This window comes from Vulpes lagopus, chromosome 11, assembly GCF_018345385.1.
Source record: "Vulpes lagopus strain Blue_001 chromosome 11, ASM1834538v1, whole genome shotgun sequence".
Taxonomy (NCBI): Eukaryota; Metazoa; Chordata; class Mammalia; order Carnivora; family Canidae; genus Vulpes; species Vulpes lagopus.
The window spans coordinates 109,680,327-109,694,406 of NC_054834.1; the positions used below are offsets into that span (position 1 = coordinate 109,680,327).

The 14,080-nt window shown below is 43.3% G+C and overlaps 1 protein-coding gene across 14 annotated transcripts in view; it reads left to right on the top strand.

Annotated features, from left to right (window-relative positions):
• The window catches only part of GULP1 (GULP PTB domain containing engulfment adaptor 1), a 218,300-nt gene that overhangs the window by 135,049 nt on the left and 69,171 nt on the right, over positions 1-14,080 (top strand). For all 14 annotated transcript variants that reach the window (XM_041773954.1, XM_041773949.1, XM_041773953.1 and 11 more), the window contains one exon: positions 757-818. In XM_041773954.1, coding sequence (XP_041629888.1) covers positions 757-818 — 62 coding nt within the window. The remainder of the gene's footprint in view (positions 1-756; positions 819-14,080) is intronic.

The window sequence follows — 14,080 nt, forward strand, 5'->3', positions numbered from 1 at the left end:
AATGTGTCTTTGATTCTATTCTGTTGGTTTTATTGATTCTAAACTTTTAAATTGCATGAGGAATAAAATATTCACAAAACTCTGCTGAAGGAGACAACAGTTTCTGAAGACTGTGAAATTTTACTACAAACAAATGGAATTTCCAAAAAATGGTCAAGTTTGATTAGTTTAATGTTTTTTGCTTTTTCTCCACTTATACATTCCACAAAATATTTTGGAAGATGTGTAGAATGTATAAATAAAATTCAAATATGAATGAAAAATATTTTTTCTAATGATATGCAATATAAATTACTTTCAGTATCTTCTATTATTTTAGTTACTTTTATTTTTAATATTCTCTTATGCTATCTAAGGAATATTTTAAAGATTTAGGATTTATATATTGATCAGGGAATTAAAAACAATTGTAAATCATGAGAGTATAAAAGGAAAGAAGAAATGTGTTACATAATTACATAATTGATATAATTGTAGTCCACTGAGTTTTTTTTATATTATTTAAAACCTTAGTATCATTTTATTATGTGAATACTTTTTAAAGGAAAAGCTAGAGACTTTTATGCCAAGAAAGACTCTTAGAAGCACTTTCCAGCTATGCTGTTCTCCTATCTGAATAGTTACTCTTTCTCCATTTAGCAAAAGAATAGTGATTTAGAAATGCTCCCACCCATATCAGACTCCTTATGTTAATGAATGAGTATGACGCCCCGAGAACGTATAATTTAATTTAACCTTGTGTATTCTTCATTGCAGACAAAACATGGATGCATACGCCTGAAGCTTTATCAAAACATTACATTCCCTATAATGCAAAGGTAAAATGGTTTATATGATATTTAATTTATTTTGTTATAGTATTATTATTAAATTCGTGGTTGATCTAAGAGATTCCTTATGCAGTCCTATTGATGGCATTTCCTCATAGATGATCCCTATAAAAACGTTTGCATAAGTAATTTTGTAATCTATAGTGTGGGAAGTGATTTTCCTCTCCAAATAAGTCTTTTCTTCCTCCATCACTTCAAATAAGCAATTATTTTATTTAGTTATAAAGAGTATTCTTTATAATTTCTGTCTGTCGTGCATGTATTTTCTTCAAATGATTTTGGCTATCTTTGAAATTATTTGCAGTATCATGGCCTGTAGGAAAGAAAACAATCAACAAATTAACTTCCTTTAAAAGCATTTTAATGTTGCATTACATAGACAACTGTTAAAACTAACCTGATCATGAGAGAAATGAGCTGCAATTGTAATTAATGCAATTTTCATTCAAAAAGAGAGACAAAACTTAAACTATTAAGAAAACAAAAAACACAGTTTTTGACTCTTCGGTTCAGTTTTATTCATTTTCATAAAGAAATAGAAACAATCTGTGCTCCATATCCTTAAAGATTTGATTCATTGTTGACATTGGAAAAGTGGATGAATGAATGAATGCACTTCACAAACAAGTATTTAAAGAAAAATGTTGTATAATGAGGGAGCGCAAAACCTGAAATAGATTTTGAGTCTAAACTTGGAAGACACAGAAAAGAAAGTTGTGTTGGGGAACAAGCGAGTGGGTCAGATTTAACTGGCCTTCGGTTTAACTGAGCTTTGGACAAAGCGTGGGGAAAACAAAACGATAAAATTATTTTTATGAGAGAACTTAATTAGCAAACTCTATACTGGGATATAATGAGATGAGGTGCGAGGAATGATGCTCAGAAAAAGGGAAAAAAAAAAAAAACATACTCGGAACAGAAAGTGCTGTTTAATAAAGAACCTCTTGAGGGCTGGTCTGAGTCTGAATCAGTAGAAAGAAGCATTTAAAAGACCACCTAGTGGTTCATCCAGCGCTGTGGCTCAGCCGTGAACTTTGTAGAGTATCGCAAGTCCCATTTTTCTTCCTGGCTCCGTTAGCAAAGAAATACTCTAAAATATTTCCAGTATAAAGCTCATATACTCGAAATCACGGCAATGCTTAGAACTCCCCCATAATGTTAACATAAGGTTTGATTGCCATGATTTAGCATGAAAAATTTGGTTAGCTGAATGAGAAAAATTGAGTTAATATTATCAATATCTTCCACAGATATCCTTCCTATTAGCTATTGAGAAACTATATGAAAACTATTTAGAAAAAAAATTCATCTTGAAGATGACTGTTATTTTAAAGGGCATGTTCAGTTTTTGATAATATTATTGGTCGTACTAGAATCATATCTTTTAAGGGAAACCACCACATATTATTTATTTTTACATATGATTGAAGTGTCTCATTTTGAAAAACTCGTTTATAAAGGATTGGGAGATTCTGAGTAGAACTGTCCTTAACTCTGTGGGTTAATGTGAACAATGGGGATCTGCTTGTCTACATAGAAAAGTTGCCTGGAAGAAAAAAAAGAAAAAGAAAAGTTGCCTGGGCTAGTCCACAGTGCAGACAACTATAAGACATCCCACGTGAAGTAGAGTGCACAAAACCTCTTCCCAGACGGGGGTCAGTAAATTATGGAAGAGCAGGTTGGTTTTGTCTGTTCTGATATGGCCTCCCGAGGGGTAACACATGTCGTGTATGCTAAGTGGTATTGAAACTATCTGAGGAACATTATTTTTTTTCTGAATTCCTTCTTTTTGTGTGGGACGTTATAAACTCATCATTAGTAGTTATTTTTGAAAATTTCGTAGTTTTTTTGAAAATTTTGTTTGTCTCTTTAGAGTACATGACACTTGAAGACCAAATCCATGTCCACAGGATGTGCCTTAGTACAACCACCAAAGATATTGAGTCTTGGGGCGCCTGGCTGGCTCCCCATACAGCATGTGATTGATCTCAGGGTCATGAGTTCAAGCCCCATGTTAGGTGTAACATTTACTTTAAAAAACACAATAAAAATATTAACAGAACAAAAGGGTAAAAAAAAATAAAAAATAAACAAACACGGAAGGTTAATAAATATACAGAAAAGATCCTCCACTTATGATCACATAAGTGCTTAAGAAAATACAGACTCTATATATTTGACGAATTAATGCATAATAACATTTCCAAAGTAATTACAAAGTACTTACATTTCAGTGGGCCCTCATATGTGCTGGGTACATGGTCTCATTTATTATTTGCCTTGATCCAGTATGGTGATTATTAATCTTTACGTGAGAGAAAACATTATACTTTAAGTGAGAGAAAACTAAGGCTGAAAAGTTAAGTAGTCCGTCTATTGTCACAGAATTTGCGAGACGGAGCCAGAGTAATAAACTGAAGTCTACATGATTTCAAAGATCTGTTTTTTATGTACATAGTAACACTCAGTTATTCCTTCATCTATTGCATTTCTGAGACGTAGAAGGCGCCATTACGGAAATGTCAGAATATTGGGGAAGCCTCAGCACCCTATGACACGTCTTATATTCTCACAGGCCTTATTGTCTTAAGGAAATACACAAAAATAACCAATGTAGGGGCACCTGGGGGCTCAGCTCAGGTCATGACCCTGGGGGGCTGGGAAGGAGCCCCATGTCAGGCCCCCTGCCCAGCATGGAGTCTGCTTCTCCCTCTTCCCCTGCCACTCCCCCTGCTCATTCTCCCCCTCTCTCTCTGTCTCTCTCAAATAAATAAATGAAATATTTAGGAAAAATAACCAACATAAAAGTCAGGTCATGTTCTGTGTCATTCAAATGAAAGTTATGGAGATTCAGAGAATGGAGTGACTCCTGATTTATGGAAAATGGGACCGAGGTCGAATTTCCTAGGGTCAAACAAGGGGTGAGTGACTGTGAGTAGGATCCCTAAGGTCGAGGTGTGGACTGGGTATAACAAGAGGCAGACTGGGGCATAAAGCACTCGTAATGCTACAGTATTTAATGAGCAAAGGGGCCGCGTGATAGCAGAGCTGCCAGGGGTGTGAGGCGTCCACACACACGGATCCCCCATCTTTTGAGGCAGGTTGCAGCTGTGGCTGACGTGGCCAGACCAGGGAGCATAGCACGGGCCATCAGGGAGGGTGGGCGGGGGCCGGGCAGGGACCGGCCACACGTGGCACTTCTTCCTCAGTGCTGCCACAGTCCTCTTCCCAAGGCCCTTACCCCGATGGCATCAGGCCCACTCATACCATCCCGGGTATCCTCTTACCCACATACTCAGCTGGTGATAGACGTCAGTCGTATCCATAAATCGGCTTTATGGCAGCGCCTGGCTTAGTATCTGGTTGAGTTACCGGGTGGCGTAAGCTGCCACGCTGACACGAAGTGCGGGCCGTTGCGGTGCTAGTGATGCGAGGCTAACAGGACAAATTGGGAAGGCGTTGCCTGGTGGGAGAAGCAGTTTGAGGGGACAGTTAGTGATCCCAATTAAGTGGGATGATGAAGATAAATCCAAAATGTCTAAGAGTTTATCTGGATCGAGAGAGAGAGGAGATGATATCCAGCTTCTTAGGAAGTTACTTTAATGGGCCAAGACTGTGGTCCTAAGTTTTTATAGGATAAGAGATAAACCTATCATCGTAGGAAATAAAGATGTGCTAACTCTTGCAGGGAAGGAACTGATGCAACAGAGGAATATTTTATATGTGGGGGAAAAAGAAAGTATCTATGTCCATCCTGGCTAAAAGGAGGACTGAGCATCCCATTAAGACTTCCATCACTTTGTTCATTTTTGGGACCACTGGTAACAGATTCATCTGATAAATTTACCAGATCAGTTCAAGAATCATAATTCTCACTAGGGAAATATGTAATAACATTTACACTTAGGTGTTCTTAGTTTTAGAGTAATAGTTATCTGCTTTCATGTTAAGATTTCTTTAATTTTTAAAGAACATATGTTAGTTCCACATTCTTTCATTTTATATGAAATTCCATTTAAAAAAATTCACATTTAGTACAGTATGCTTATTTCAGAGCGTCTTATGGGAATGTAAAATAAGTTGTTTTCAAGAGTATTATTCTGGGTAGGGTTCATTAAGTTTTGGGTTTTTCTAGATGAACAGCGACCACTTTAGTACTGCTTCACCAGGCATTCTGCATGTTATCCTGTGTGGCCGGTACTGAGGTTTCCAAACCGCAGGTTATGCTCCATGAGAAAAACTAGGTCATGAAATTAATGCAGCCGGTCACGGGAGGCGAGCGTTTGAAAATGAAATAGAACAGAAGAGAAAAAAGGAAAGATGTTTCTAGAAGGCATATGGTAAACACCCGTTTGTTCCATAAAATTGTGGTTCCTGGTCATGAGTATGAGAGCCGCTGCCTTTAAATGGCAACCTGCCTTGAAACAGGACCAAAGACTTCGCCCGATTTAACCAGTTTAAATCATAAAATCATAATGGGGGGGGGGCTGCTTAAAAGAGGCATCAAACCTTTAATAGAAGAGGTGATACGCGTGTAAGTGTAGCCACGCGTCGTCACTGAATACGGCATCCTAAAATCCTTTCTGCGTTTGCACGTAAGCATGATGGGCGCACGAGAGAAGGCTGGGGCGGAGTGTGGACGCAGGTTCACCCGTGCTCTCATTCATGTGTCCGTGGAGGACCCCGACCCAGGAGAATAGGACACGGTTAGTGAACCCCACAGGTCAAACCCTGCCCTCCTGGCCTTGACCTGTGAGAAGCAAGGTAGCATCACGCTTTCTGAGAAATACCTGAGAAGAACATTGCATTTTGATCTGTTAACACATGCATGACAGTCTGGTTTTTATTTGTATGTGGCCGAGGTGCAGCGTCCATCCAGCCCTTGTGTCGTGTGGCTACGTGGGTCTCAAGCCAGGAGCAAGTGTGAGCCCAGAGGAGCTGCCCGCACGGAGGCGGGTGCAGGGCTGGGAGGAGCGGGCCTGGGCTACGATCCCCAGGAGGCCCACGCTGCAGGAGGGGAGGGGACACCTGTGGCTGCACAACAGGAGGAGGGTCCAGCTGCACGAGCACGGAGGGCTTCAGGTGCCTGGGGGAGACCATGGCTGGGGTGCCACGGAAAGTACCCCAATGCAGGGAGGGTCCTGAGCTCAGAGCAGAACAAGCAGGACCGCTGGGTGGGGGGGGGCTTGCGGTCCTTACAGGCTCCAGCTCTATGATGCGGAAACCCCACCAGGCCAGGGGGGTGGCCTGAATCTGCAAAGGTGGGCTTGGGGCAAGGGTGGGCCTGGGGCAGGGTGGGCCTAGGGCCCGAAGGGAGCTGGTGTGGACAGGCCTGTGGACAGCCTGGACGGGGGCCGGGCGGTAGGCAGCTTCCTGTCTCTGCTGTATCTAGGACATTAAGCAGAAACGAAAACAAAAATGGATCACCCTCAAGGAAGGACATCGAATTTTCTGTTCGTTCCAACTGTTGAAGAGCCTGCTGAGCCATCTCTTCTGTAAACGTGAGACGTTGGAAAACCTCTAGCAAACTCACCATTCCGTCGGTGTGGAGTGGTCATTTTCACAATGAAGAATCATGATGTTCCATGGAAAAAAAAAAAAAGCCACTTACCTGTAAATGTCCGGCCGTCAAGCGCTCCATCATCCCAGGTACTTCCCGTCTGAACTGCGCGGCTTGCCGCAGCCTCGGGGACATGGTCCTGAGGAGGCACCACACGCTCAGGCCGCCTGTGCAGTGAGGGACCCGTGGGCCGCGCCTGGGGGCGAGTGGGTCAAGAGCAGGTGGGACCGCGAGCCCCGCTTGGCCTGAGGCCTCTGCACTCCCCTTGGGGATGGAGAACCAGGAGCAAAGGGTTCTGGAAGGACGGGAAGCAGGTCATGAGCAACGAGATAAAGTGTGTCGAGGAGAGGTCGAGACTGATGCTGTCCCATTGCGGTGACGTCTCAAGGTGCCCAGTCTCGCAGGTGACTGAGCTGGTGGCCGGCAGGTGCCAGGCCTCCCCAACCTCCCGCGCTCCCCGCCTCCATGCCCATAGCCCGGAGGCTCGGACTTGGCTTCTTGGAACCACAGAAAGCAGCTGAGAGCCACGACAAGGCCCCTGCGTGCCCGGCCCCAGCGCCACCCGTGGTCACCGGGGCCGCCCTCGGGGCCAGGCTCTGACCCCCCCCCCTCCACACCGGGAGGCTTCCACCCCGGGCTTGGCATTCAGGCAGCAGGGCCAGTGGTCGGAGCCACCCACTCGGTACCCGGGGCCCAGAGAGCCACTGTCCTGGCCTCGCAGGCCGCACCTCGGGCTCCCCCGGTGACCCTGGGCTGGCCCCCCGCGACCTGGAGAGCACCGGCCTTCGCCCCGGGTCCGGCCCACGTCTTGTCCCGTCGCCACACAAGCAGCCCCCAGACGCGAGCCGGTGTCCCCGCGGCCGGTGACACACGCCGTCAGACCAGCCGCCAGGTGTGCACACAGGAGGCGGATCCGTCGTCAGAGGAAGGTGCCCTCGTTGCCCTACTTTCCTTTTACCTCGAGTTTTCAGCGGCTGCGTCCTGGAGCCGGATGTTAACCCAAAGATCACCTTGGCCTTAAAGTTGAATAGAGCCGATAAGGAAGCCTGTCCCAACCCTATAAAACTGCGATGGTGTCTTCCAAGCAAAACGTTAATGAAGAGAGAAAACTGCGACATTATGAGGCCTAATGAGTCGTGGTGAGGGAAGGGTTTAATGCGACTAAACCATTTTGCTAATGACTTCTCAAATGGTTCTGGTGCCTGCGGGATGCTGCGGCCCCTCAGTGGACCGTCCCTGTCGGCTTAGGACTCAACAGAAGCACAAGCACCTGCCACGGGGCCCAAACAAAAGGAAATTAGCCAAGAAGGCCTTGGCCTCGAACCCGGTGGGAATCGTCGAAACTTGGGCAAAAAGATCCACCCCTGTAAGTAGTTTCGAGACGTCTTTCCAATTAAAAAAGTGGTATATGCTACATCAGATATGTGGGTAATAACTCTGCATCTGCACTGTCCGGAAATGGCCCTTTGTGTATCACAGCAACACTGGCACGTGGTTGAGAAAGGAAATTAGGACGCTGTAGTATGTTATTTTTCCACTGTTTTCTTTAGGATTGGGAAGCTACAGATTTTTCATGCTAAACAATGTGAAAACAAAGAAGATAGTAACTGGGAAATTTGTTGAATTATGATTTTATAGTTGGGTATGTGCTTATGAAATACAAGAATAAATGGAAAACCAGAAAGGACAGTACGCACCTACCATCACCTCATTTCTCAGTTCTGGAGATGAACTTATAAAACTAATTTCTGGAAAGTGTATGGTTGTTGGAAAAGATGCTTAGCTGTGTTTTTTTTTCTCCTAGGTTTTCCCGGGTAACTGAAATAGTAATTTTTTAATATTTTTATTTATTCGTTACTACTTTTTTATTGAGGTATGAAGACACATACAACATTATATTAGTTTCAGGTACACAACAAAATGATTAGACATTTGTGTTTATTGTAACATGGTCACCACAATAAGTCTAGTTAACATAATTTTGAAAGCGATCATCATTGTAAACTTACTTTACATATGAGAATTCTTTTAAAAAGTGACATGTAGCTGTTAGAAACTACTGAATAGAAACTAAAAACTCCATATTAATTATTCCTTACAACATTTCAGTATGGACTACAGTGTTTTTTTTCTTAAAAAAAAAAAAGACATTCTATCTGTTATGGATTCATAGACTTTTAGTGTTAAAAAGGGCCTTGAGAATCTTCCAATTCCATCATTTTCTTGATAAAATAAATTGAGGATCACACTTACGCAAGACAGTAGCAAAATTCAGTCTAGAAATCAAGTCTTTTATTCTATGGCCAATTTTCTTTCCATTTTTTAGAGAAATTTTTTTCATTCTATGGCCAATTCTCTTTCGATTTTTTAGAGAAATTTTTTAAAATTTTTTTTTTTTTAGAGAAAGTGTAAAGAGAAAACCTACTTAGCAAGCAGATGAATGAATCCAGAGACAAAATAGAATATGTATGCACATCCTCCTCCCTTTATATATGTTAATTGTGAAACCGGTTTGTCCCCATAGCCCTGTCTGTTAGTTGATCTCTTGGATGTCCTCATTGACAACCGGCCAGGAGCTTGGCAGAGACGGGAGGTAAAGGAGACTGTGTATTTACCTCCCCAACAGAGGGGCCAAAAAAAAAAAAAATCTTTTCTTATTCTGCTTTGCTTAATAATATTAGTATTAATATAATCCCAGGATGAAAAATGCCTATGGTGTTGCTTATCCTCATAGGCTTCTTCAACGGGAGAGCACCGAGCTGGAAACGGGGAATTCTCTGCAAGTTAGATACATTTGTCATTTCACATTCCTACATGGAGATGTTCGGCCCGATGTCCAATAACAAGAGAGTTTGTTCATGTCTGAAGAATGTTTGTAAAAAAGGAAAAGTCTGATCTGGTCTCAGAGGGGTCAAGTAGTAGCATTCCGAAGCCTGGAATATGAAAATTAGGGATGTGGGCCAACAGCGCAGCTAGGGAGTATTGTAGTTTTGGGGGAAAAGAAAATGTCTGAAAACGTAAAAAAAAAAAAAAAAAAGGAAATTAGTGTTTTTATTAAGTTGATTTCAACAGCAGTTTTGGTAACTAAACTAAACATAAGCTAAATATAAGTAAATTAGGAAAGAGGTGAACATTTTTGGACAAAGGACCTATGAGAAATGCGAAATGGGAACGAAGGGGGGATTGTTATGGGAGATGAAATACAGCAGGAAATACCAGGGTTTTCAGATTATTCAGATTTAAACACCGAGTCAGCCCTATTAGTGGGTATATGGTTACATTTCAAATATTGACTGGAAAGATGTTAGGTAGAAGGAAGTTGCCTCCAGAATTCTTTGTCCTTTGATCCGGGGCCTGCGAGATGGAGAAGCAGGCGGTTCGCTCCAGAGAGGAGCCTCTGCTAACAAAACCAGGGTTGCAGCCCACTGCGTGCTTACATTTTAGGAGAGGTTTGGAAGAAGGAATCTTTCATCTCTTAAGAAATATGTACATACATATATTTAAATCAACAAGTCATTTTTGTCTTTTTTCTGATCTTACGGACTATGGGAAGCTTCATCTCCATAGCAATTATGCATATTTTTACACTTAAGAATGGTCTCCTGTTGTGTGCCTGTTTCTCCAGTTTCCAAGAACGTGTTTATTATCTTCTCTTTTTCCTTCCTGCTGGAATGAGCAGTTCCTTTTTCTTTAAAGATCGTGTTCAAAAAAAGTACGAGTCTGGTCTCAGTCTCAGTCGCAGCCGGGATCGGAGCGCTCCTTCTCTGTAACCTGCCGGGGTGTGATGGCAAAGCGGTAAAGAGAAGGGCCACGGGGAGCCAACGATCTGACCCATGACCCAGTTTATGGGACCATGGCCCGAGAGAAGGTGTATCTCAAAGTACAGGGAACACGGATAAAATATGGAAGAAGCGCTTCTGCACATTTTAGGCCTGTGCTCTATTATTAGCTAAGCTATTATATCTAACATATATTATATATATTATAATGATGTAGTATATATAATTATATATGATTACTATATATAATATATAATAGCTTAGCTAATAATATATATTATATATATTATAGCTATTATTAGCTAATAGCTATTATTATATATTAATGTTTATATTAATGTAATATTACATATATAATTAATATAATATATATATAATATTAATATATAATACATAATTATAATATATAATATATAATTAAATATAATTAACATGTAATATATAATTATAATACATAATATATTAATAATAGATAATACATAATAATAGCTAATACATAATATATTAATAATAGCCATTATTAATATATTAATGTTTATATTAATTTATATTAATGTAATAACATGTTACATATATTGATATATATTAATGTTCATATTAATGTAATATACTACACAATAATAAATATGTGTATTACATAATATATTACATATATAATTAATATATATATTACATATCATATTAATATAATTATTATAATATAATAGCTATAGTATGTAATATATATTATTAGCTAAGCTACTATATTAGCTATTACTCTATTATTTGCTAAGAAATAACTTTATTACTTTGTAAACACGATACGTGCTAATCATTAAAAGTCAGGCAGTATAGAAAACCACTAAAGTGTAGAAATCAACACAACGCTCCCATCACGTCAGGCAGAAATAATCGGGGGGTCACTTGTGGTTACCAGAAGCCCAGGGACGCCGGATTCTCTCTGAATAAACACAAGAATGGACACACAGATTTCGAAAAACGTCTGCCAGGGGAGGTAACCGCCCTGTGCCAGTAACGTTCTGTGCGTTTCCCGTCTGTCGTCTCATTTAATCTTCACAAACGCCCGATGAGATTAGGTCTGCTAACATCCCCCATTACACAGCGAAATTGTGACATTAAACTCCAAATAGTGGAATAGTTGGGGAGAACAAGGCTGGGAACAAATCGACCGTTGGGAGGAGTCAATCTTGTGAGGAGGAGGTGATAATCTGCGAGCTGTTCTACAATAAAAAGGCTTGAACTTTCCTTGGATTCAACAAAAGACGAAATTGCAGTGAATTAAAGGAGCTGGGGCATCTCCCAGAGGACACCTTCGCCGCAAGGGATATTAATTCCTGTAGGGGAAGGCGTTCAGGCGAGGCGCCGGGCGGTTGGCCTGCGGCGGTGGCCCGGGCCCGGCACTGCCCCTCGGGCCCGCCCGCCGCCCCGCCCTTCTGCCAGGACTTGCAGCGTCTACGCCTTGTTCTGAACCTATAACCGCCCTATTCGGTTAGTCCTACTTCTGCCCTGAAGTGGGCTCAGGGCACCAGCACTCCTTTACCATTTCTTTCCTCTTCCTGAGCTCTTGGTGTGGAATGGATTTGCGGTTTCCTCTTCTAAAAGCTTTTCAGAAAAGCCTCAGTCGGGTCCCGTGGGAGGTGTCCTGCTCGAGGACGCCCGCCTGTCACCTTGGGTCCCCCCTTCCCTGAACACTGGTCCCTGGCGCACCGTCTCCACTTACCCTCCTGTTGGGTAAATATCCGCATCCACCTCCCTTACCCCCTTGAAGTTGTCTTCCTCTTTTTTCTTTTCCTTGTGCGTAGATGCCCGAGACTTCGTTCTTTATCAGTGCAGTGGAATGACCAGCAGGTGGGCCGGGCTGAGGTCTCGGCGAACGTCTCTAACGCCTCGCGACCGGAGGGTGACGTCCCCGGCCTTGGCAAAGGCCGCGCAGGAGGAGAAGAGAACAGAGAGAGAGGCCTCTGTTCCTCCCAGTGCAGCACACTCGCTGCCCCGAAGAAACAGACGCCGCGGGCCTGGGGCTGTCACCCGCGCAGCTGGGCCAGCAGTCCGGGGCCGGGGCTGCGCTGTCGCAGAAGCGCGCGGACTGGAGTCTCAGAACTGGGTGCAGAGCAGACCCCACAGCTACGTGGCAAGCCCGGTGCCTACCGGCTTTCCCATCTGTGAGATGTCAACGATACGCTGCTTGCACCGCTCTCACGCCCGTTGAACAAGGGGAACACGTGTCCGGTGCCGGGACACGGCCGGTGCTCGCGCAGTGGCCCCGCTCCTGCGTCTCCCTTTCCATCACACGCAGATGAAGGAAGGTTCGCTGTACCACCGTCATTACGGACAACGGCGGCCGCAGAGTCCCACAACCAGCTGACAGACTGGGGTCTGTAGAACGCGGCCGGGCATTAGCAGGTTGTCGCGGATCCCTTGCACGTCTGGGTCACACGCCGCTCCGAGACGCCGCGTTGCACGACCTTCCCCTCGACCGGTGCCTTGTCTCTCAGGCGGATGTTATCTGTGATCGAATAACTCAGGGACGGGGCCAGACAGGGCAGCCCTGGCTCATCGCGTCCCGGGAGGCCTGGGGGCGGGAGCACGAACCACTCCAGCAGGCTCTGGGGTACCGGGCAGCGAGCAAGCACTGAGGGGCCTTGATCTGCCTTCACCTGATCCCCAGGCGTAATCCTGGACCATCACAGGTGGGTCTCCAGCTCCATCAGGTTTTGCATTTCTTCCCGAGGCTTGCCAGCCACACCGCACCGCGTACCTGGCCACGCGGCTGGTCTTATTGCTCATTGGAACGTGTTGCTGCAGACTTGCTCGCGCAGGCATTTGCCGGGCGACGAGCTGACAGGATGAGCACGAAGCAAGTCTTGCCGACAGAGGGCTGCTTCCATTTGCAAATATTCAGACTCCCTAGCGTGCTGCAGGGACTGCTGGGGGACAGTGAGCCAGACGGAATGTGCTCAGGCATCGTCAGGAGAAACATGTCAGTCAATTTAATTTTTGAGACGTATTTAGAAAGAGGGAGTAAACAGCAGCCAAGCAACTTAAGAAACTAGAATTCTACAGATGGCTTTGTATGCTTGCCTGTGAGCATGGCAACAGCAGGTTGACGTAGAAGTCAGGTATTCTAATCAATGAAGCACTTGTTCTTTTTGGAAAAATAAGAAAAATTTTACAATAGAGATGTACAGAGCACAGATCTACGAACACTGTGTGAGTGATACTTGCATAACTGTAGCTCAGACTTTTATAACGAATGAATGAATGTTACTTTTCACATTTATTTAGCAATGTCTTTTTTTAATATTTATTTATTCATGAGAGACACAGAGAGAGAGAGAGAGGCAGAGACACAGGGAGAGGGAGAAGCAGGCTCCAAAATAAATAAAAATAAAAAATAAAAATAAATGAAAATAAATAAAAAGAAGCAGGCTCCATGCAGGGAGCCCAACGTGGGACTCGATCCTGGGTCTCCAGGATCATGACCTGAGCCGAAGGTGGTGCTAAGCCACTGAGCCACCTGGGCTGCCCAGTAATATCTTTCTATATGTCTTCCAGAGCAGTAAAACTTGGAAAAAATGGAAAAAAAATGGAAACACATGACGTAATAGTAAATGATCCAAACAGCAGGGCATTAATTAACCAAATGAGTACGCTAGCTCCTCCGATGGCCACCAACCTAAAATGGAAATCATCATAGTTTAAAAAATAATAATGAGCTGTTACCAATTTAAACGATTTCGTCATCAGTTGACCATGAATCACCCGATGATGAGGTGACGGAGTGAACTGTATACATAGTGACTTTGCTTTGAGGGCATACAATAGCCATCTTTTAATCTAGTTCCAAGAAGCAAGTCTGTAATTTCAGAAAACTGATCAACCCAAAGACATGAATGTTTGCTTTACAGTTG